Source organism: Megalops cyprinoides, chromosome 24, assembly GCF_013368585.1.
Source record: "Megalops cyprinoides isolate fMegCyp1 chromosome 24, fMegCyp1.pri, whole genome shotgun sequence".
NCBI classification, from domain to species: Eukaryota; Metazoa; Chordata; class Actinopteri; order Elopiformes; family Megalopidae; genus Megalops; species Megalops cyprinoides.
In genome coordinates, this window is record NC_050606.1 from 20,555,972 (window position 1) to 20,575,313 (window position 19,342).

Sequence of the window (19,342 nt, forward strand, 5' to 3'; positions counted from 1 at the left end):
TTATGTTTGATTTCATTGGATTTTGAATCTGATGAAGTATCGTCAGTATAATACTTGCTGGGTAAATACAGATTTTGTTAATGGACTCATCTAAACAGATTTGGAAAGTTGCATCGCATGATTTTGAATTGGGTAAACAAACGTTTTTGGTTAAACGCATGTTGTTCACTGTAAAGCGTTGATATTATCCTTTTCGAAACTGTCCATGTGACATTAACTACCAGTATGGCAAAGGTAGGGAAAAGCGGGCTGCGGTTAGGCTGAGTCTGGGCTGCAGCGTGTATGCTATATACACTTGTCTTTGGAGTTGAAGCTGCTCGCCTGTGCTTCTAAAATGAATTAGGAAGGACGATTTTGTGACCTTTTGTCATGTTACCTTAGTTTCCTTTAAATGAACAGTTCCAGGTGCCCGAATTGATTTGACTTTGTTACATAAAAACAGTGAAGAACTGAAAAGATTGTGACTTGAAGATTTAAACTACGATATAATGATATGTCATGAGTTTCCAATGCTATTCGAAAGTACTTTCAAAATGATTCAACCTTCATCATAGGTCTTCAATCCGTCAATTTCATCTTCAGATATTGGAGATTTATCGAAACATTAAATATGTTTATAATACTTATTAATCAATTTTAATATTTTGATAAAAACATCACATGATTTTCGTTCACAATTTTTGGATCAACATTAATCCAAGAGGGACGTCAGAAAACTCACTCAGTCATAATATTGACTGTTTTTAAGTCTGAAATGGTGACAAAACGATTTTCTCCAAACATACACAGAATGGTCCTGCGAAAATGAGAAATGGATACAGGCACTGGCTTCATACGGCCCACAACATACCCATCTTCTATGTGACCTTTTCAGACAAAATAAATGAAATGTTGAAGGTTTTTGGTGGCGTACAGCTCCAAGTCCCAAGACAATTACCACGGAGTAGCTCGAGTGGGTGAGCTCTCCGTGTTTACTCATATTTTTAAAATTAAGAATTGAATAGGCGTAGACAGAAGAGCAATCGCCAAAAATTAGGACAAAACCAACGCGATTTCTCTCAGACCGCCTAGCTCCACCAACCTTCCGCTGCCACGCCTAAATACTAGGGCTATTAATGAAGCGTTAAATATTCACATTTAATCTAGGCTTTGTAAAAAAAAAAAAAAGAGGGAGAGAAAGACAGTACTCCAGAGCATTTGATTGAAATGACGTGTGCCTGGCTGACGGAAGACAGCTAGGGACAAAGCTCCACGAAGCCATGGTCATTCGAACAATTATTGCTGCACGCTGAATTGGTGCAATGGAAAGAAGCATATGTTTTGCCCTGGGCAACACTCCCCCGACTGGCTTTAGAGAATCCAAGGAGAAAAAAGAGGCCGAGCCCAGAATATGAACTACTCTCAACCAAAGGAAACGCGTAAACAAAAAATGTGTTTTTCTTTTCCTTCTCTACTTTTCTGAGGGTGACAGGAAAGGGGTTTACACTTTGACCCTATCTTGCAGGTGATTGTGAGGATACTGAAGAAATGTATTAAATTAAAAATAATTAATTAAATACGATCAGCCCCTGGATATTCAGTATTCAATAGCCCACATTCGTTAACAATAATAAACTAAATCAAATATATTGAGGCTGCATTTATACATAGTACAAAGCTTTCTTTTCACACTACGATACTAGAAGTGTAAAGTACAAAGGAGGACACGGTGTACAGGCCTATATCGTCATATCGCCAGTGTTTTTTGTAAATGTATTGATTAAACGCAATTATACTACAGATTACTGTAGGCACAGAACGGTGTTAACTTCAGAGATGATTCTCAGTCATATTTTTCACAGATCCAACTTCGTAGATTTATTCCAAGAAATATGGGTATATACTGCAGCAGTGACATAGCCCTGAATTCCGAAAATTTAAGGCCAAAGCGCGTTGCCTTGGATGGATCGTTCCCTTCATATCACTACGATGTGCGCCAGCAGTCAATTTAGTTCGACCTGGAAAAAAAAAAAACGAAATAAAAGCAAAAATCGAATATTCCGTTCGTATATTTTTTACCCACGTGTAACTGTTTAATTTACTATTATTCATATTATTTTGAAGACACTGCAGTACCATGTGACAGTGAATGTTATTGCTATTGCTATAGGACATCGGCTTTATTAACCTCTGTAGGAGGACGACATGCCCGTTCATAATGCATGTTATGTGTTCAAAAGAAAAATCTGATGTCATTATTGCAACTATTATATTTTCATTTTTATGCTTATTTATTTATTGAATGGATTTCCTCCACCCCCATTTTTTAAGTTTATATTCGAATGCCTCAGGTAATTATATATGATATGATGATGTCATTGACCTTTCCCAGAACTCGCGCTCCTGACTACCCAGAAAGATGAGGTCAGCTAGGGGGGTAAAGAGTTTGAAGTTAGGGTCGTGGATAATTAGTCACTTTTCCGCTTAACTGAGAATTTACGGAATTACAAAATCTGACAGCGTCTGTTGGTTCCATTGACGCCTGATCCATAAGGGTGAGTTTCTTGTGAAAAGCTGCGCTTTTAAATTATGCAACATTCTGACAAAATACTGTGTGACGTCTTAAGCCGCTTATTTAACACCCTCTAACTCCATAAACTGTATACATTTTTGATTTCTTTTACCTTTCAACACTATATACATAAAATATTATTTTAAAACGTAGACATAAAGGTGTAAATGTTTACTGAGTAAGCTCTTGATTATTTTTCATAACCGTGCCAGTTATAATTCCCCGAGGCAGTCGACCTGAGGTTTATGCGTGACACATGGGAACGAATGAAACGTATACGTTTAAGACAATGTAAAAACAACTTCTTATTCGCTCTGCCCAAACCTTTTTTGGCCTATCATCTCATAACACGTCACTAACAGGACTTGGGCTGTTGAACTCCGCTTGGGCAGATATTTGTTCGTATACCCACTGAAATGTTTATAATTTCTCTTTTTTTACTACTCCAGTGGCCAGAATGTCTTTCCGCTCTGTGACACGAACGCAATATTAATATTTTCACGTACATTTATTGATTTCCTTTCAGGTCTGAAGTCACCCGAAACATCTCAGAATGTTAATTCTACAGTTTTACAGCTGAATTATCGCAAAAAAAGTTGAACTGTACCACAGTGCGCCGACTCCGATTTGATACGAACTTCCGGCCTAGCATACATCAAGTGAATTTACTTTACTAGGCAGAACTGTCGCACATAAACACCCAGGGCACCCTCCAATGTGTAATTGTGAATGGGATAATTTTGTTATTATTATTACTATTATTATTGTTGTCGTTATATTATTATTATTATTATTATTATGTGTGTTGTTGTCTCTGTTGCTGTTGCTGCTGTAGTAGCCAGGTAGTAATGTCATAATGATCCTCATCTATACTTATTAATTTATTTGATTAGCAAATACCCCTATATACCCCTATACAGGATCTTCTTTCTTATTTATCTTGACCCATTTACACCGACAAATTTGGAATAAACTAGATGATTACTTACATTCAATATTCACATGCAGTAGTATCAAACAGTGAATAATGCATTGGGGTAACCGGGTGGTTGGGGGGGGGGGGGGGTGTATACCCTTGTGAATGGAAGTGGAATCAGCTGTAATTGATTTTATCTCAAACGAGGGGGTTAAAGAGCGGATCAGCCAAATATAACTATGCACTTAAAGCCACTGCTCAAATGTCAGATCCTTTCGCTTCTTCAAATATTATTTTAGCTGCAGAACATTATTAATAGAATTTCCACCAGTTAAAGATCAATTTACTCTCATATTACAAATTGCAAATGGAAAAAGAATAAAGATAAAGAAGGAAAAAAATAGCTGATTCACTCCTGTGGCGCATAGAGCATTAATTTGTATTACTAAGATCACTAAGTATACAATTCATTTAAAACAGCCTAGTACATCATGTTTCGATATTCATCTCTATAATCACTATGACTGTTTATTTGTATGATTACCTTTGTTTACTTTCCAGTAAAGACGAACACGTATGTAACAATTTAACAAGGTTATTGTTGAGAAAGCTGGAGCCCAGATCAATCCTAAGCGCGATACTGTTTGTTCTTAACTTTGAGCAACTAATACAACCTAAGTGTTGGATTATTTATTTAGGCTAATTCATCCATCTCATTGTTTTGCATTTAAATTCTTCCACGATACCACGAGTTTGGTGGTCGCTGAAATAACCAAAAATGTTGCATCGGAAAATCTAACAGTTGCTTTAATTCTTTATTCAACGATATGCACATAGTACATTTAGTTTCGACTGAATCTGACCCCGACAGGTTTCTCAGAAAGGAGCAGTCGTAGGCCCAAGCTTGGGACAACCCGTGTCCCGGTTAGGATCCCGTACGCAATCTGAGACGTGGCCAACAAAAACAGCTACACTCCACAATGCTTCGCTTCACCTGCCGTGACACTTTTGCCAAACACATGCAAGACAGACTTTAGTCGCCTGATTTTATAAGAGTCAACAAAATCGTGCCTGAAAAGAATACATGACCGCTGCGATGATTGCCTTTACTCGACTTTTGAAGGGTCGTATTTCATACAGTTGAAACTTGAGAGCGAGCAGCGCTGAGAATTCCAAAACCCATTCAGACCATTTCAGAGCATTCAGACTACAGGCTACGTCAGTGGAGATCAGTCTTGGAGCGCATGCTAGGGATACACTAATGACTAAATTGTAATCGGTTACATTATATTTTGGGGGATTTGTGGAGTTCCGCTCTTCATATTATTCGATTCAAATACAAAATTTGCTCGAGTCACACCTGCTTTGAGCAGCTCTGAACAGACCAGTCTATAAGAGAAAATGCCCAAATATGCTCGCCACACCCTTCAAGAACAACAACCTCGCTAGACAACCTTTAAAGTATCCAACATCTTTAAATGCATATTTAATTTTCATAATAAAGCAAAAATGACAACATAGCCACTAAAATTATAGTAGGCCTGTGTTATAACAAGAGAATTTAGACACGGCTCTCGTGACAAAACACATACACAAAATACATACTGTTCGTTTAAAGCTAATCTTTTAAATACTCGATCCTTCTTGAGAGGCTCGTAAAAAGCAGAACTCCTTGAAAAAGGATATGTATTCATTTTTTTCTATTGTCATTTGCCTAGGCAAAAGCGTGGTGGACTACCTGAACAGTCTCTCTGAACTAGAAGTGAGTGGGGGTCGACTGTAGACCACTTTGGGGTAACACTGGCTTCGTTGCTTCTGCATGCAGAAATCGCCAGGGGAGAGTTAAACTCGATCACAGGAACTAGGCACAATGAAACACCACCAGGAACAAGATCACGTCCCGGTGTATCAACCACTGAATCAAATAAAACATACGCGTGAAATCAACATATTGCGTACGAAATATATGCCTATATTTTTGGGGTGATAATTATAAAGTATATGTCATTTTTACAGTCTTGGGAAGTTGCCATAGCTGCTTCAAATCGCTTCCAGTTTGGAAATTGGACAAACAAGATATCAGGTGATCCCATATGCTTTGCACTCCTACAAACAAGGGGGAAAAAAGATTTTCAAAAGACAATATCAATTTATTGCTGCGGTTGTCCTCCCAGAGAAGAACAAAAGGTGAAAAGTATACTCTCTCCTTGGCACATAAACACAAAAAGGCTTGTATGAACTCATATCCAAACAAACAGAAACACGAAACAGTCTCATTTTCCTCAGGGCCAAAAAAATGAATGCAACATGAATGACAGAGAGCAAACGGAAGTTTGTTTTTAGCAAAAATTGGTCACTTCCTTCCATGTCCCCACAACATGCTACAAGAGGACTAACTGAAACATTCCCAGAGGAGAAAAGCACCCCGAACCTTATTTTGAAGGAATAATAAAAATCACACTGAATATATAAACCCATTAAAACAGAGGTACCTGGTAATTAGAAAACACGTTTCAACAGACGCACCATATTTACAAATCCCATTAAATTACACATAAATATTATATATATATATATATATATATATATATATATATATATATATATATATCCCTCCCGTAATCGCGAATCGTGTTGAAATTCAAGAAGTTCAAGCTGGTAGCTTTACCTTGGCGTGGAAGTGTACTATTGAAGTCATGACATGGAACTCTGTGGAAAACGTTTTTCAAGTTTATTATTCACAATACTGATAAAAAAAATGCATCCTCTTTTATCTTCTTGTCATATGGCTACAATCTTAAACTGAGATATAGAAGAGTCGCTGAACATCAGTCCGTTGCCGCTCACGAGGGAGGAAGTGTATAAAAAGTCTTCAAAGTGATGGGTACTTTTTTCTCCGTCTTGGTCATTGCTTTCCCCCCGGTTTGATTCTTTGATTCTGCATTGAAGATGTCGTACTTTCCATGATTCCAAAGTTGAAATGAATGTGATAAAAAGATCGCAAGAGCCAGGGTTGGCAGGGATATATTTAGGTTCAATTTTATTTGTGGAAACTTTAATCACTTTCTGTGCTTCTCGTCTTTCTCGCCACTCTTAGTGCCGCTTTCGTTGTGGCTGTTAGTATTGATGTACATTTTGTCCATAGCTTTCATGGCCTCGGTCAGATAGTTCTGTAACGCCGTGATGGCCGCGCACATGGCAGGGGTCCCGAATCCATGAGAAATGAGACTGAAATGACTCAAGCAACTTTGAATCCCCGGTTCCAGAATAGGTTGTGGCCGAGAGTTCCCTAGGGGCGTACGATCCTGGGAAAGAAGGTCCGTGAATTCTTTGCAGATTTGTCTGAAAAAAAAGAAACATAACACATTTGTCAGGTGTGGTTAAAGCAATCTAATTAAACACGCACACACATGCAAAAAAGGTAACTTATCATTTTTCACATTCTGCGAAACGATAATGGGAATATTTTATGTAGATATTGCCTAAAATCTTTGGTATAAACCTTAGGTACATAATCACGGTGATATGTTTCCAATCGTCCATGCACGCCCAGCTACACACTGTCCTGTTGCTGGCCTTGCTAATGTAATGTGTATTAATGCAATGTTTCAACTGCAACAGAAGCTGGTCGGATTAATAACATCGGAAACAATAAGCAAAGGAAAACTTGTCCTGCCCAGGGAAATCCACAGAAATTAATTGAATTTCTGCACAACCGTCTATGGATGCGTATCAAATTGCATAAGTTAACATCGGCGTTTGTGGGGCAGTATATACCAGGTATTAAAGATATTATGAGTGAAATACGTGCAATGTATATGGAACGCCAAGTGTCTAAAGCAGATAATATTCCAAAAGCACATCGAGACAACTTGTGGACAGTTAATTTTCAAGCTATTTTAAATAGTTGCCTTAAAGTCTACACAAATGCAGCACGTGCCCACTACAGAAAATAACTGCCCGCGTTAACTGAACATAAAATTGGGAGGAAAAATACAAACATATGACGCTTGCACGCGGACACTTTACATCACTGAAAACTAAGTGAAAACGCAGTAAAGTAGACCACGATCAGTCAGGCACTGCAATTAGGGAAATCACAAAACTTTTTTTTATACTGTAACATGTAATAAAAGCATGGGGACTTACTTCGTTGCCAAGAGCATGTTTTTTCTTTGGACTTGTTCATTTGGGTCGGAATGTTGACGGTTTACATATTCAGCTACCGCTTTGGCTGGAAATTCCGTCTCACACACATAACCAAAGTCCCTGGCGAGATGCACAGCTTCGCCTATGAGGGAGAGAAAGGAGCAGAGAAATATTACACTGAATTAATGTCATCAAATATTGAGCAATTAACACTTCCACTCAACACATTTTTTGTCCTTTTACTAGGCCATGAGAAAAACTTGTAATAGCTCTATTTTGAAAGTAAATGTACGGTAATTGCACTCAGTTTAAAAAATGAAGACGTAGAAAACATATATGCTAAACCCATGCGTCATAGGGAACTCCATAAAACACTCGTTCGTTTATCAGTTGCATTAAGGGACCATGTAAAACACTGTGTTTATGTACTGATATTTAAGTTCTGCCGTCATCAACACGGGAAAGCATTTTAAAGCGGCTGCACATAAACCTTCATTTTGCATAGTTTAACCATGAGAATCATAAGGTCACACAGCTGAGTTCTGCCTGTTTTTTTGGCCAAGTCTTTGGTTTTAATTTCCTGAACCAGTCGAGTTTTTACTTCAGGGCTTCCTGCCATAAGCTACAGTCCGGAAGAACGCATGCGCCAATTAAGGGCATCAAAGCGCGAGCCCAGAAAACTCGTTTCCATAAAATGGAGCGGATCATAGACAATATTCCAGAATCGCGCGTCCCTTTGCAGCGTAACTAACTATCTGCCTACCCCATAACCGTTCCCTTCTCGCAAACCAGTCGTATAATTCTTCAGGCGTAGCTGGTATGTTAAATCTCAGCGAAGCCAAAATGAATATTGCATTCAGGTCCTCGGCTGTAATGATTAACAGAAACCAATGAACCATCCGAAAGTTTCACCTTTAAAAACCACAGCTCACGAAATGCCAACGCAGGGAGTAAATCTGCTCAATTTACTTAGCTTAGAGACAAAACCTACATCTTTAAGTACTTGCCGAAATATAATAAAATAATAATACAGACGTGATGACTAAAACAAAAACTACTATCAAAAATTGCATACTAATGAGACAGAAACATTAGCTCTGATTTTGGTGTATCCTAGTGTAAGTACATCCTGGGCATACAGCATTAATAACTGGAGATATCCACGCATCCATACTATATACGATCATAAGACAATGGAAACAGACTGAACAGTATAGGCAGGCCTAACAGATAATATGTTAGTAATGTCTTCAAAAGGTACAATCTAATGCAGAATGGATACATACAAATGCTCTTGTAAATTAGTCCCATTTAACTGAGTGAAACAGCAAGGAAATTGCATTCAACAGCTTTACTTACCCTCCACTAGTGACGTCAGCAACGTAACGTTCGCAGCCTTGCGTCGACCAGCCGGAAGGTTTAATCCGATTTTGTCCAGTTTTTCTCTTAAGGACCTCCCTCCGTTCTTAGACTTTGCTCTGCTCCAAAACGAATCAAGATACATCAGTAAAATGACGTTTTTATTTTTAAACGATCTTTATTTATTGCTGCTGAATTAACTGTTCATAAATAGCAGAAATATCTCAGTGGATTTTAAAAGTTTATGTACATTCCACCTTCTCAAACGAAAAATATGGCTGCAAGTGAAACAAGTGCATTTCTAATATGAATGTATTCCTCAACTTAACTCAGCTAAAACCATAAATATCGTTACATATAAAGAGCACAATCTATGTAACACTTCAGCTTAATGTAAAAACAATATTAGTAATTTATTGCATCACTAGACCTTCCTTTTTGGGTTTCTCTAAAAAGATCACAGTAAGCCTATGCAACTGCAAGCCGCAAAACAGAAACTTAAATCGCCAGCAGAAATCACCATGATATTAACTGGTTCATAGTTGTTGTCAATATGAACAATTTATAAAAATACCTAGTAACAAACAAGAATGGTCATTTTAATCTGTGAATTGCTGTTACAGTTAGTAGGTGACATTCCTATGTCCATGCTGGGGGGTTTATTTTGGTGGTAAATTCAATTACACTGTCTTAAATGGATTGGGTTATTTCTCCAACAGGTGTACACACAGATGGGCTCAGAATAACCAAAGAGGCATGACAATTACCTTCTCAAAACTCCTCCCAACAGAGACGCATTGAGGCACTCAGGGGGAGAGAGTCGCCTCTGGACTTCGGCGACTGTGACCTTGTACTTGGACGTGGAGCTGAGAAGGGACAGGCGACCCGGGACGGAGCAGAACACCTCATTGGGGTTGAGGACGCCCCCAAAGAGGCCATCCTTGGTCATGGGGATGGTGGAGATGGCATTGCTGTTGCTCTTGGGTACAGAGACAGGACCTACAACAACAGGACGGTCCATTCACAACCTGGCCTTTATTCGAAAGCAGCAAAAAGAAATGGCTTCTCTGTGAACTAGCGCTGGACACTGACTTTCCCACCTTTCTTCCTAAAAAGGGGAAATTACAGCCGTGGCCTAGATGACACAGTGACAGTGGTTCAAACGGAAGGGAATTAATGGAGTCTGCTATTCACAAATAGACCAAAAATTCACTTCTGTTTGTCTCCATAGTAGCCTGAAGGCCCACGTATAGCATCTTACTGAAAATTTTAGACTCAAAATATTACTCTCATAGCTCATAGGATTGACAAACTAAAATGGCATCAATGATATAAATAAATTCCTCCAGAAATAACTAATCATATACCTAAACAGTATAATAACAGACATAAATAATTGCAATTATAATACAAGACTCATATATAATTGTGCATTTGTGTATTAAAATATTAAACTATAAAAAGAAATGTCTTACATATTTCAGAATGATAATTACAGACAATCAATCACCAAAACGCATAAAACGAACGAATACTGCTGTTTAACATGTGCCTTCGTTTTACAGTACAATTTCTTACTGAAATTTTCTATTGGAGATGAAAGGACTGGTGTCTTTGGATGGATCAAAAATAACGTTAATAGCTAAAGAGAGGCTAGCAGATACAATGCTAGTCAAATGATCTCTTGAGATTAATAATATAAGAACCAGGTATCATGTTAATGCGGGGAGAGCACGTTTGAGATTTATCCCCGTGATCATACAACAGACGCTGCACGTGCAGAAAGATGCGACGTTAAACCTGATCAAGGAACAGGCCTACTCGTAAGGGTCTGAATGAGCAACTGAACTCACAGACACTGACAAACGCACGAGTTGTATAATATGCACATGTAATATTTTTTTAAAAAAAAACTGCTCCTCGCCACAACCTGAAGCCAAGATCTAAACTTTATTTTAAAAAATCAATTAAAAGGTATTTCTGGGATAGAATTGCGCAACTACACAGCCAATAGTCTTGTTTGAAAAAGGCTGCGCTTACAGGTAAGCCTATGGTTTTGGTACATAAACTGACATATTATCAGAATTCACACACCATTTAGAGTTGTTGTTTTAGACGACAAGACACTGGAACGGTTACAGAAACCGAACAAGCCCAGACAGGGCAGAACTATTGCCACATAGATCCTGCTGCGTTTTTCACTGCTCGTCTTGCTGCCACGGTTGCACTCGCAAGCGGCTAAATATGCTGCACGCATTCGGCACTTGGATAAATACATTTCGTCGCGTCTGACGGATAATAAATCAGACCCTCATAACGTTGTCCGGGGGAAAAAAATGTGCTCACATTTTGTTTTGTTTATGACCCCATATTTAATCGCTTATGCATGCATTGCAGCACAGCAGTGTTAAGTTCCTCAGCCCTTTCAGTGGCTACAGCGTGTGGCGACATGCATGGTATTTTGAAGCAAATTGCTTACCTTTCTTAATTACAGTTTGGTCTTGGATGGTGATGGCGTGATCTTCAACATGCTGCAACGTCAACACACGACAACAATAACTTCACAAACCGTGCATGCGAAATGTCAGCCTTTTATAAGTTGTTTGTAAGACATCAGTTTTACTGTATAGTAATTATAAAGGGGATTGAAATGAAAATGGCAACAAAAGAAACCGCCAACGCAGGCTGTGTGTTCAAGTAAATTAGACAGTGTATCCATCTTTGATTTTCTTAAAGACCGAAACATCTATAGGCCTATCATACACGATTTGCATTCATTCGATAGTTAAGGTTTAACATTGGCCTGCTGATACTCATAGATGTGTTTATAAATCTCATTGATCACAGCTGAAATTCACAAAGTAATAACGCGCAATAAGAATGAGCTCAGTCGCTGGAAAGCATATTTCCCTCGTATTGACTGTTCTTACTGATTAGAATAGAATTGAATCAATGAAGAAGAAGAAAATCACAGAGACAGATATGGAAAAATCATACTGTAACAGCCCTATCCAACGGAGATTTATATATGTATATATATATATATATACATGTGTGTGTGTAGATGCGCCTGTTCTTGCATCCATGTTTCGCAAATATTTTCATCAAGTGCTCAGCCCTTAAACTGAAACCTTGATATGCGAGTAGAATACAACAGTAAAACAGTTGTTTCAATGTTTCAATGTTTTCTTCCCCTTCTCTTTTCCCCTGTCAACTCATTCCCATAGGTCCCAATATTGTGGATGATCTGGGCTAAATATTACCAATTGTAAAAAGGAAAAAAAAAAAAACTCTCTGAACAGAATTTCAAAGCGCAGTTCGTTGTAATGACTGTGTTTACACGAGTGTTCATCAGTATAACACTGCCATACTTTGTAAAATAGCAACTATCAAGCAATATTATTATTAATATTATTATTATTGTTAATTTTAACAATATCTCTTCTGTCAGCAAGTTATTGTATTGGTGAGGAATGCATTCTTACCTGCATATCTTCTAAAGAATGAGATATTCCATGGATAGAGATTGAATCTGTCAGTCCAGAATCGATTCCGTGCCCTGGCAGAAGAACATCTCTCCGGTACTCCCTGCACAGTTGGGGCAAGCTGCGATGCTGCAGCAAACTGGTTTCCTGGGTTTGTCTTTGGCTCGGCCATCCCGGGTGCTGAGTCTGTGGTTGCGTGTGCAGGGAGTTGAGGGAATAAGGGTCGTGGTACGGGTCCTGCGACTGGGCGTAGATGGGCTGGTAAGGCGGAGGGAAATACGGAGGCTGGAAGTCGGAGTTCGGAGTATGGGACAGCGGAGGGGCGCTGTACGGAGTCTGACCCACGGTCCCCAGCTGAGATATCCTGGCAGTCCCATTGCTACCGTCATGACGATCCTTAAAAAGAGGAGAAACAATTAATACTGAACGTCCCTGTCACCCCTCTATATTTAGGTTTTACTGATCGGAGTATTAGTTAAAACTCAATAGTGCAAATGATGCAAATATTTGGGCGTGCTCTCCTTGGAATCAAAAACTGATTCTCTCCAAAACACAACAAATACACACTAACACCTTAAAACACAAGTCCCGCGACTGGATGTGCCGAAATTTCTCGGACCAGGCAAGACTGGCAGGTGAATAAAATGGAAAACTGAATACAATAAAAACACGAGAAAAGGCACGATTGAGCGGAAATAAATATTTAGTTTCGTATGATTAAAAAACAAACCCGGGTTGCACTACGCCCACACGTCAAATAGGCTATCAAATTCCTTGAAACACCAATTGTCATTCCCCAATAATGGCAGTTCGGGAACATAGCCAAGCGAGTAGTATGAAAATGCCAGCAATCGGAGTCCAAATGCTTAACGAAGTTAAGCCATTTTAGAACATTTTTTCTACATATTACTTACCATCGCGGAAAAACTGTGCACTAACATCTGCGTAGCGGTTTGAGCAAATTAAGGAGGAAACAATTAAAAATAAAAACCCTGATTAAGCAACGAAAACCAAATAAGAGTAAATAAAATAAACCCCGCACAACACTACGGCAAGATGACACCGCCGGTGTTCATAGATGTACCACCGAGGCACAATAATCCATCAGTCTTCGGTAAAAAATCCTGCTGCGCTTCATTTGATTGTAAAATTCAGTTTTGTCTTTCAGATTATTATTTAAAGTTTCTCATATCCGTCTTCTGTGTTCTAGCTCTGTCAATTTGAATTTGCCAGGTTCCAGTGCATGTTAGCGGATACCGACCTCTTCCCCTGGACTCTTAATTGCAAATATGCAAAACTATCAATATTACAAGAAAATTTCATAAGGGAGGAACGGCTGAAAATCGACAGTGAAGCGAGGAAGCAACTGAAGGAAGACTCTTCGCTAAATGCCGTCCATTGAGTGAAGAATCAGTGTATCTAATCTGAGAGGGAGAGAAGAGAGAGAGGGAGTGAGGGAGAGAGAGAGAGTGGGGGAGACAAAAAGGGGACATTCTTTTGTGTCTGACGAATCAGAAAGAAGGGGGGACATTTTAAAAGGTTTGAGGGCAAGCTGCAGTGAAAGACGGATCGAATGAAGAGAGTGAGCAGAACAGGGAAGAACGGGAAACAATGGGCACCTCTGGTTCGTCTGAAAATCCAGTGAAGGCCAGTGACATCTCGACTGGCACAGAGTTACTGCCTGGAGATCGGCTGCTTGCGCGCTGCGTCGCCTTGTTATTCCGTTCAACCTCCGACGTTTCCTGCTCTGCTATTCTTTGAGTCTCTCGAACAGAGTGATCCATGACTTCTCGGCTATACCACGTAAATCGGGATGAGATTATCTTTCAGGATGTTTAAGAGAGGCCTGTCCAAAGTTCCCTGTTAGCACTCGGTACCCTCCAGTTTAAGTTGTCCGCTTCCTTCGGGGGCCCATTGGCGATCAGCGATGGATTAAATGTGAACAGTTTTTAATGTTTCTCCTATTAAACAGTACTTTATTGGCTATTCCGCCAGAAAAAAACAACGAGCCAATATCGTACAGAAGAGTAAGTGAAACAATTCAACACTCGTTTCTTGCAACTCCTAGCGTGCCTGCCCCCCAGACGCAGGCGTAAACCAGTTTGACTGGCTGTACAACTATCAACTTCCAAATATATAAGACGGAGAGAGAGTACAGCCATACTTACAGAGCCCGTGCTCTATAATTGTACTGACAGTTCCTTACGGCATATCCATACACAATATTGGCCTAATGTAACATTAACCCCTACGCTTTTAACTTTATAAAATACCGATTAATCATGCCCATGCAGTTTTTAGGAAATAATGGCATATTTTTGCCAGAGCAAGTTGTGTTTTTCTTTCAGTGGTACAAAAAATATGTTCTAAACTACCTCTCTCAGAGAGGACGTTTTGAGCTGTTCGCAAAGAATGTAAAATTTCTTCTCCATATAGTCATTTGTTTACATGTAACCTATATGAGATAAGTATGTTTATCATCGTGTAAGCTTTATTATTATTATTATTATTACTATTATTATTATAAGTAGTAGTAAATTTAGCGTTGTCCTTATCCTGTTAGTACTAGTATGGATTTTTGTAAAGGGAAAATATATGTACTGAAATTATAACAATAAAAATATTTAACAATAAATTCTATCTGAAAAATAGAAATGCCTTGATATTTTGGCTGACTTTTTGCGTTTATGAATTTACGCATCCTCTGCTTTTAAAGAGTTTCTCGCACAGTATAATATCAAAATGAGCATTTGCCAGATTTAACGGAACAATAGTGAATTGAACAGTACGGTTCCTTACCTCACTGTCTTCGTACTTAATATTATCCATTAATTTCCAAAGCATTTTGATTGCAGCGAATATTGGGACTTCTCCCTTGTTTTATTGTGGGGAACTCAGCTATATGTCCGGAACAGAGCGTTGGGAATCCCGTCAGTGCTGTGAGATCTCCCTCTAATGGTGAAAGTAAAAGCCAATGCTCAGTACTTTACTGCACCGACGTTCAGTCTCTCATCAGCATAACAGACGTAGCTTGAATTCAATGTTCGCAACCCCACCGGGCAAAGGTATAACTCCCGCGAGATGTCCTAGTAGCCTATAGCGCGTTCTTTATTAAACGCATACATTTCTTCCGTCTATGGTATATTACAACAGAGTAAGACATAGCTCTTTAGCAATAAAGTTGTTATTTGATGAACAAGTCGCTGGGCGCAAAATGTAAGTAACAGACACAATACAACTACAGAGGAAGCACTGCTACTGTTGTAGACGTCATGTCGCAGATTTTGGAGACCCAACAAAACATACTGTCACTTGTGTTTTGTGACTTCTGTTGCTACTATAATAATCCAAACAAAATAAATCTAAATAAGTAAAACAGTTGAATTTGCTTTCCAGAGTTTTCCCTGGAACCAAAATGCAGTAAAGTAGGCCTATTACCGTTGTTCCCACCGTCGAGTAGCCTATCTGGGTATCGTTGTCTTTAAATGACAACAGAGTAAACTGTTGATTTAGTCCTATTGAGACTGAAGAATTGAGTCGCAACCCAACAGTGTTATGCAAAAGTTGACCATTCAGGCTTCGGCGGAGGACTATTGCCACCAACACAGTTGTACATTTTAAATTAAAATAATTAACACAACAAAATGTGTTGTTTTCATTTCAATGGGGACGCTGAAAAAGGTAGGCTTAACCCTGGTCACTAGAGACAGATAGCACCCCGGGTTTGTCTCTTGTAAAACAGGTAGACCACTCCTAGGCGTTGGCCTTTGTTAATCTCCAGTTTTGGTGGGGTAACTTTGAAAGGCCGTAGGAGTCCTCCCAGACCTTCATGTCCCGAAGGTCACAATTATTCCCTAGGTCTCTGTTCATCCAAACACATTATTATGGAACTGAAAACTGAAAGTGAATTCTGTTTCCTTAAATTGAATACGATTCTCATTGCTTTATTTTTTATCAATTTGATCCGTAAAATACACATATTCTGAGGTCCACGGGACTAAAAAATATAACAGGTTTGTCCATAAGTCTGCATATGGCGCAACGAAAATGTTGCCGATTAATAAATGTCAATAAATACCAAGACTGGTCTCTCTTTTGCTGTCTCAGAACGAATTCTGTTATTATTATCTAAGCAGTAAATGTAAACCGAATGACATAAACGTACAGGCTCCAAAAACATTTATAATACGTTTAATTTGAGACTAAACAACAGCTGCTTTTTAATTCAAAGTTTCAGAACCAAAGTCCACCTGCAGTTTTTAATGCACCGAGAGAGAATGTAAAAAATAAAACTCTGAAAGACTATTAGTTAATATGCAACAAATTAATTTCTACAGTATATATATTCAGTTATTACACATATGAAACTCTTTGGATTGAGTTTTGACGACCTCACAATAGTAAACCAATGACAAATCACCTTGGGTTTTCCTTTAAGTTTGTTCAATATGTAGAAAACAACTGACAGACTTTGCGGCAGTGTTCATTTTCCTACTGGTTTTAGGAGTACGGCATGAAAACTCAGTAATCGCCTTTCACCGAATTAAATTTATCTCACACACTCTTCAAAACCAGCTCTGCTTGAGTTATGGCCATTTCCTTCATTTGTCTAGCCTACAAGTTGGGAATAAATATGATTACTTTATAAAACCTATTATACATTTCGCTTATATTATGCAACTTGGGTATGTTTTGCTGAAGAACACCGGCATGGTTCTAGATGTAAAATACTGACACTGAAAGTCGCAATCATTTTTCTGAGTTAAGCCTTAACGAACGGAATTCTTTCTTTCACTTCGTATAAATCCCATACAAGTTAGATGAGACAAATTACAGAGGGTGCTTATTACCGTCATTGAAACGTTGACGAGAACTGTTGGGTTCATGTTTAAGTGATCATGAGTTTGCTTGACACTCATAACACCTGCATATAACATACGCTTGTTTTAAATTAAACAGTACATACCTGCCAATCCCCCAGTTTACCCATTATTGACATTCTTTTGTCTTCTCACTGTATGTGGCGGGTCATGCACGGCGTAATCTCATTGATCCTCCGACCTCAAAGACAATATCTGCTTTTACCTGAGCGGGATCATCTCACCTGCCCATAAAACAGGCTGCCACTTCATGGCGCATGCGCATTACACCGGGCGTGTAACTAAAAAAACTATCCGAAAAAGATGTCCCCGATAATAACCCCCGAGATCTTCTCTGTGTGTCATGTTCATAATTACATTAATTAACAGCTGCATCTGATCCGTTACAAGGAACAGATCCTCCGAGGGGCTTCCAAACTTGGCAGTGGTCCTTCGGAGGGAAAATTCAGTATAGTATATGTCATGCAGACAGATATTTGCTCAGGGAAAATTATTTCCTGTTTTAATAAACTGCATCTAATGTTTCCCAAAGCAATAAAAACAGATAAATATTCCGTGTCTAATCAATACGAAAATTCCTAAACTTAGACACGATATTTCGCTGAAGTTTCATGAGCAAAACGACTCTCATGGATGTACGCCTGCATGTCTGAAATACACCTGGAATATGTATGATAACTGCCACAGTAAAACGATTCCTAGGTAGCCTACGTAAATTTATAGTTATTGGTTAATAAACAATTAGATCTTTAGCGTGTTTAAACGTATCTGAATAACACAAGTGGTTGATCGCACGCAAAGATTAATAAGGTTATTAAAAAACTGTTTTCATGTAAATAATTTAGGTGATCGCTTTAATACTCACGTTTTCGGAGGCCATGTTAAACATAAATGCACATTACAGAGCAAAGGGGGGAATTTTAATGACGATAAAAGAGAAGTGGCGTACCTCGTATCTTTTCGCCGTTAGGTTACACTAGTTTAATTACAACGACGAGAACTATAAAAAGGTACAAACAAGACACCTCGATGCTTAAGGGGCGCTTAGTTTGGTTAATGAAGCGTGAAATGGGTGGTTCACTCGTCAACGGATTCCAAAGAAACTCTCTACATTAAGGCTCAAATTACACATCTTTACACAGTATGTGCGAACACCCTAACGCGTTCCCAAATATCTGCGGTGTAGGCTACGGTTCTTCAAAGTGTCACGCTATTAAGGGAAGAAGACTAAATAACAATTAAACGAATACGCCTCAATGAATAAACATCTTTACATCGTCCTCAAAGCTATGTTGGTTTTGGACTTGAGTCAAAGCATACGGTGATAATTTAGCTGCTAAATTCTCACACCCTGAAAAGAATATTGCTTTTGGTCATACCATACAAAAGTGCTCCGCTGTGAATACATATCTGTAGCAACATAAATATGATTACGATGCAACTGCTTAAAAATTATTAAAAAAAAAAACGAAAAGTTATGCCACGTACAGTACATAGATTCAAGCAATTTTGACTGCAGTGTCGATTGTGGAGACGCTATTAAAATTACTGGAAATAAACATAGCGCCAAACTGCAGAACATGGGGGGTGTGCAGCATACCATACACGTTTTACCGAAATCAGACTCACTATAAACACATGGTAGCCTTTAGTTTAAACACATTGAGAGTTTCATGGTCATTGGACGCATTTCCACTTTCCACTAATGTCATAATACAGGAGGCGGCCTATCTGTAGCGGCAATGTCTCCCTCACGACTCGATCCTGCAACCTGCTGATCACGAGTCCTATTTGCTTCAATTTTGGCAGAGTAGCCTATCATCGTGCGAGGAACTTTATAATTGTATTTATAAACTCTACAGCGAGTTTCAGACACAAGCTAAACCGGGACACGTATCATTATCAAGTATAATTTATTTAGTAGTCAGATGAAATACTGATTCCCTGTTATTCACCGACTAATTCAATGCAAACATTATCACAACCAAAAGGGCTAAGATTT

The 19,342-nt window shown here is 38.8% G+C and overlaps 1 protein-coding gene across 4 annotated transcripts; it reads right to left on the minus strand.

The window, feature by feature from the left end:
• Positions 1–6,084: 6,084 nt before the first annotated feature.
• Positions 6,085–17,527, minus strand: LOC118771006 (transcription factor AP-2-alpha-like). Of its 4 annotated transcripts, none has more exons than XM_036518834.1 (7): positions 17,427–17,527; positions 12,461–12,856; positions 11,455–11,506; positions 9,743–9,974; positions 8,976–9,094; positions 7,617–7,758; positions 6,085–6,809 (listed from the first exon to the last, which is right to left on the minus strand). In XM_036518834.1, exons 1-7 carry the CDS (start codon positions 17,457–17,459, stop codon positions 6,527–6,529), a joined length of 1,257 nt encoding a protein of 418 aa, XP_036374727.1. In that variant the 5' UTR covers positions 17,460–17,527; the 3' UTR covers positions 6,085–6,526. The 4 variants fall into 4 exon arrangements, with proteins under 4 accessions (XP_036374727.1, XP_036374726.1, XP_036374724.1 ...); XM_036518833.1 differs by lacking the exon at positions 17,427–17,527 and adding an exon at positions 15,260–15,309; XM_036518831.1 differs by lacking the exon at positions 17,427–17,527 and adding an exon at positions 14,080–14,540.
• Positions 17,528–19,342: the final 1,815 nt, after the last annotated feature.

Bases quoted from the DNA above. Each gene is read 5' to 3' on its own strand.
- LOC118771006 (XM_036518831.1), bottom strand. From the start codon at position 14,244: ATGGATCACTCTGTTCGAGAGACTCAAAGAATAGCAGAGCAGGAAACG. The intron at 9,975-11,454 runs GTAAGCAATTTG...CTGTTGTTGTAG, and splicing joins CCAAACTGTAATTAAGAAAG to GTCCTGTCTCTGTACCCAAG. The intron at 6,810-7,616 runs GTAAGTCCCCAT...CTTTTTTTTCAG, and splicing joins AACATGCTCTTGGCAACGAA to ACAAATCTGCAAAGAATTCA.